General features: G+C 29.3%; 1 protein-coding gene across 2 annotated transcripts in view; it reads left to right on the plus strand.

The window, feature by feature from the left end:
* LOC106464044 (transmembrane protein adipocyte-associated 1 homolog) overlaps positions 1–5,855 on the plus strand; it is a 55,480-nt gene that overhangs the window by 48,893 nt on the left and 732 nt on the right. For both annotated transcript variants that reach the window (XM_022391701.1, XM_022391702.1), the window contains exon 12: positions 2,563–5,816. In XM_022391701.1, the coding sequence (XP_022247409.1) occupies positions 2,563–2,727 (165 nt within the window). In that variant the 3' untranslated portion in view covers positions 2,728–5,816. The remainder of the gene's footprint in view (positions 1–2,562; positions 5,817–5,855) is intronic.

Genomic DNA, 5,855 nt, shown 5'->3' on the forward strand with positions numbered 1-5,855 from the left:
CTTCAAACGAACAAACCTATCATCATCTGTTATAGCATCTATAGGTTGGTCACATGTCAACAAATCCATCAATTCATGAGGAACATTTAGGCAATACTTTATAATATTTTTGTTAGTTTAGCTAAGATCTCTTCATTACTCTGAATCCTGGGGTGTCATTCCAAACACGTTGAAGGAAGCATCTACTAATACTTGATAGTTGTTATCAATCTCAGCTGGAAGGTTACTTAATATCGTCAAAGCTGGCCCTTTTAGATGATCAAGATGAAATTCAAGTATATTCAAAGCTCTATTTATTTTCACTGAAATAATCTCAATTCTGACACCAGTGTTCTTTTGTTCGGCAGGTTCTTTTATATTATTTGGTGAAAATATGGTCAAATCCTATTCTTTTAATTGGCTTATTTCTTCCTTAATATATTTACGCTTCACTTATACACTCTTGTAACTTGTAGGCCTCATAAATTGAACTATGATGAATGTAGAAGTAAACTTTTGGTACAGTTCTATGGCTAATTGGTACAGTTCCATGGCTGATTGGTACAGTTCCATGGCTGATTGGTACAGTTCCATGGCTAATTGGAACTAGTACTTTCAAGATCTACATGTGCCGATTTTTTCGTTTATCAACGTTATATTTTAAGATCTATGCAAGAACTTAGCTAACAGATGTTTCCGATTACAAACATTGTGTACACAAAAAAACAGATTTCTTTTTAGTTGAGTCTTTAAAGATAATGAATTAGAGTGTGATTGAGGCACTTACTAGTTTGGGTGCAAGGTGATTTTCTTGTTGAGATTAGAAATACTACATTTCAGCTTGTAGATTTCAGATGTCATTTTAGAGAAAATAATGAATAAAATATAAATTTTTACTAAAACAATCTTTGATATTCACTAAGGAGGTCCTCCAGATTATGCATACATAATGTATTAATCTTAGTAATAAAACTAAAACATAAAAATTAGAAACTTACTAGTTTATATAAGAAAAATTAAGTTATACAATAACACAACTGTGAGTGTAGCATATTGTTATTTTACTGAGCATGCTGGTCACTCGAAGCTGTGTTTATGAAGAGCTTGGCATTAATTTAAGTGGCAGTAAATCTAAAAGACTATGATATCTGAATTGTATTAGAATAAATAGTGTGCAACTGTCTCTAACAATATGCAGTCATTCTAGAAAGAAAAGGAGTTAAGTTAGATTTATTTTGTATTTTTTTGTGGTGGTTACAAGGTTGGTCAAATGAACCGAGCCCCTATACAATGTTTGGGATGATATAATTCACACACTATAGGTACATAATGTATTAATCGTAGTAAAAATATGATATAATTCACACACTATAGGTACATAATGTATTAATCTTAGTAAAAATACTATATAATTCACACACTATAGGCTTTTTTACTAAGATTAATACATTATGTACCTATAGTGTGTGAATTACGTAATATTTTTATTAAGATTAGTACATTATGTACCTATAGTGTGTGAATTATATTGTATTTTGTTTGCATTAGGTCACATTTTTCAGAAATATGAGGACATTTTGGTTCTGTATCTTATATTAATTTATTAGGTTAGTTTTACTGCAAATCATAGAGATATTTCTTGGCTATGTATTAATTAAATCATCACCATAGAGTACTATCTGTATTAATTAAACATCCATAATACTTGAGTGTACATGTAGTTCTCATGTCAGATCCTTGTATAAAAGACCAGAAATCAGATGAGATACTATAAAATTGATTTGGGTTGTAGTACGTGAAGAATTATAATTAGCTGGAATTTATTTTAAGACAAATATAAATTTAAGAATTTCAATCTATTCCACCACTACAAAGAAAGTTTATAAAATAGGACTGCTTTTCTTTATCCAGATCAGGTATAATCGTTTCCAGTAAAATGTGCTTAGGATTTATTTTTTCTGTTTTAAAAAACATTGTGAATATATTTTTTGCAATGACTGGAAGACAAACCTGGAATCTAAAGTGATCATATTTTTTAAGTACATTTTAAATCATTATGTATAGACTGTTGTTATATTTTTAGAATATACAAAACATCTTTAGAGCATGCATGAGAGAACTGGAGGACTGTGTAAATACTGCACAGAAGAATATGATCATATTAGACATAATTTTTGAAATTCAATCTGTTTTTCTGAAAATTCTGATTCGGAATAAGGAATGTCAAAGAACAGAGACATAAAAGAGGAAAAGGAAAGAGCCAAATTATGAAAAGTAAAATTATAATCTTGTGAACTTTTAAGACAAGTATTAAATCTGGAGAAGTTGTCTTTTTTTTTTAAGCTATGTTGAAAATATAACTAATGACAAGTAATTTGAGTTCAGTAAACATAAAAAAATCCAAATCTCTTAAAGCTTTATTATAAAGCTGTGACTCATCAGAGCATGTTAGAGTTACTTTTAGTATTATTTAGGTGAAAATAATTGGGTTGGGAGGAGGTGCCACAAAGTTAAACATATATATATATATTGCCATACTGTTACTTGTTAAAAGCATTCGTGCTTGTTGTCTTCCTATTTCAGAATAACTTCCTTGACAGCACTCAGTTTGATGTTAATCCCCTCTACATACACTCCCTCCAGTCTCCGGACAGCTTCACTGGTTTTGCTGAGAGTGTCGGAAACATTGATAGCTCACAACTTCAAACAACAACAATCACAATGAGCAACTATGCCAAACAGGAGTAAACAATACTCCTTTGTATTGCTAAGTATATATGATAAGAGAAATTGTAAATACTTAATTTTGTAGTCTTCATGCTAATCAAGTCTGAAGCAGCTTGTTAGGTGAAAGCTCAAATTTTAACAGTTATAAGTACATTTCAACAAGTTTACTTATTAGCTTGGTTATTTCCTAATTAGCATATAATATCTTTACAAATAAGTAAGTACAAATTAAGGTGTATATATAATGTTTTCAGCAATTACATTAATTCATGTATTTAAATAGTTATGTAGAATGTTTGTCTTGAATTTGAAAAGTGTTGCCTTTAGTACCAGTAAAAGATCTGTGAATATGTCAAAATTGTTTTTGCATTTTGTTTAAATAAGTCATCCAGATTACTGTATTTTTTAATTAAATATTTTACTTAAAATCCCAACAAATTCTCCTTTTATTTTTTTTTCAAATAAGCCAATTTTTAAAGTAATTAGCATGTTCTTATAAATTTTATTAATTAGCCTTACTTAATGAATGATTCTCTGTGTAAATGGCATTTCTTATAATCCTTTGTCTCTCGTCATCCAGCCCAACTGACAAGTTGGATTGAAAAAAGACCATATTGGGCAGTGACTTGTGGGAAACAAAAGATAGATCTGAAATACTATTTGTTACACACATCTTATTTTGACCTTCAATGGATAAGTTAAGAAGAATGCAGAAAAATACAGAAAATAAGAAAAAAAAATTGTTCCAATATTTCATCAACTTTTGGCATTTAAACTGTAACAAATGACCCTACCTGAAATTTCAAATTGGACTTAAAGAGCAGACATAGTGATTATATTCAAAAGTACAAGATAACTGGAGGAACATATGTGTTATCTAGTCTCCTCTTTGCCATAGAAATGTTTCGATTACATATTATATAAATATCTGTTGAACAACATTGACATCCAAGTCTACGAAGGGTTGTATATGCAACTAATATAAGTGTATTATATGTGTGTGGAACATTTCTGAGTTGATAAAGTACTTGGATATAATATTTATTTTGTTATTATAAGTGTGAAATTCACATAGGAAGTTAACAAGCACTTTTTTTTTCCATTTTCAAATTTGCTAAACAGTTATTTCCCTGATATCCATTATAACCTTGATGAGTCATAGAGTGCATCCATATGATGATTTTGATGTTTTTCTCTAATTCTAAAACCTTTATTGGTCATATGATGTATCCTTATGGGGATTTTGTTCTGTTTGTTTGCTTCTGTAACATTGTTCAGTGTATCAGTATGAGAATTTTGTTCTGTTTGTTTGCTTCTGTAACATTGTTCAGTGTATCAATATGAGAATTTTGTTCTGTTTGTTTACTTCTGTAACATTGTTCAGCCAAATTATGCATCCATGTGGTGTATTTTGTCTATTTCTGTAAACTTGTTCAGTCCAACAATTAATTTGTGTAGGTTTTCTTGTTGTTTTATTTGTATTTCTGTAAACTTGTTCAGTCCAACAATTAATTTGTGTAGGTTTTCTTGTTGTTTTATTTGTATTTCTGTAAACTTGTTCAGTCCGACAATTAATTTGTGTAGGTTTTCTTGTTGTTTTATTTGTATTTCTGTAAACTTGTTCAGTCCGACAATTAATTTGTGTAGGTTTTCTTGTTGTTTTATTTGTATTTCTGTAAACTTGTTCAGTCCGACAATTAATTTGTGTAGGTTTTCTTGTTGTTTTATTTGTATTTCTGTTTCCTAAACATTAATCTAAAACTTTTGAACAGTTGTTGGTTTCATGTCATGATTATTCATCCAAAACATACTGTAAACAAATTTATTTATTTTGGTAAACCAACAACTGTTTGTCCTTTAAAGTGAAAATGAACCAATTCAAGTATTTGACACCTCACCAAACAGAAGGAAAATAAATGAAACATCCACAGAGTTTACAGTAGATTTTTACTTAAGAAGGAAAATAAAATTAAACATCTATGAAGTTTACAGTACATCTTTACTTAATTAGGAAAATATAATGAAACATCTACAAGGTTTACAGTACATCTTACTTAAGAAGGAAAATAAAATGAAACATCCATGGAGTTTACAGTACATCTTTACTTAATTAGGAAAATATAATGAAACATCTACAAGGTTTACAGTACATCTTACTTAAGAAGGAAAATAAAATGAAACATCCATGGAGTTTCCAGTACATCTTTACAATATGTTATAATTATGGTTTTAATTGTTTTAGATATACATATTGAAATTTAATTGGATCACAACTTGAGACTTGAATATTTATAAGTTTTATCAGTCACTTTGTTTGATAGAGGTGTATATTTATTTTGAGGTATTTAGATGTATGTGTATCATGTATTTTCTTTTTGACATTTTATGAACATTAATAGGACATTTCTAAACAACATATTCTTATCTTTGTCACATAAACAAAAAATGGTAATGTTGGAATATATTGTATCTTGAAAAAGTTTGTTTGTTTACATGTAATGTTAGTCTGCTTTTTGAAAAGTTAATGGAATTATATTGAAGAGTGATGACAAGTTGCAGCATTGAGTAAAATATTTGTCATTTTTTCAGGAACTGATTTTGTAATTTCAGTGCTATTATTAGTGATTTTTACATTCTATTTTTAAATAATGTCAATTTTACAACAACCTAAGGAACAAACTAATAATAATGATAAAATCACACTAGCTTGAAAATTGTTTTTCCATTTCTGTTAATTAGTCCATTATTGATTTGGAATTATAGGATTGTAAAAAGCAACATGCAAGGCAGATAAAAAACATGAATTTAAAATACTAATTTTACATGCCTCTAATTTCAAATCTGTAATGGACTAATTAAGATGAATTTACGGAAAACATCTGCAGCCTGTTGTAACTTTTATTGCTCTTATTAGGCCTGTTGGTTTCATTGCTTTGCTGGCTTTTGTTGTAGTGTTAGGTTACTGAAACAACCACTGTTGTCTGTGTTCTGATAGGTGTTCCCTTGAAGCTCTGAAACAGTGTTGTAGTGTTAGATTACTGAAACAACCACTGTTGTCTGTGTTCTGATAGGTGTTCCCTTGAAGCTCTGAAACAGTGTTGTAGTGTTAGGTTACTGAAACAACCACTGTAGTCTGTGTTCTAGTGGAT

This window comes from Limulus polyphemus, unplaced genomic scaffold, assembly GCF_000517525.1.
Source record: "Limulus polyphemus unplaced genomic scaffold, Limulus_polyphemus-2.1.2 Scaffold1547, whole genome shotgun sequence".
NCBI lineage: Eukaryota > Metazoa > Arthropoda > Merostomata > Xiphosura > Limulidae > Limulus > Limulus polyphemus.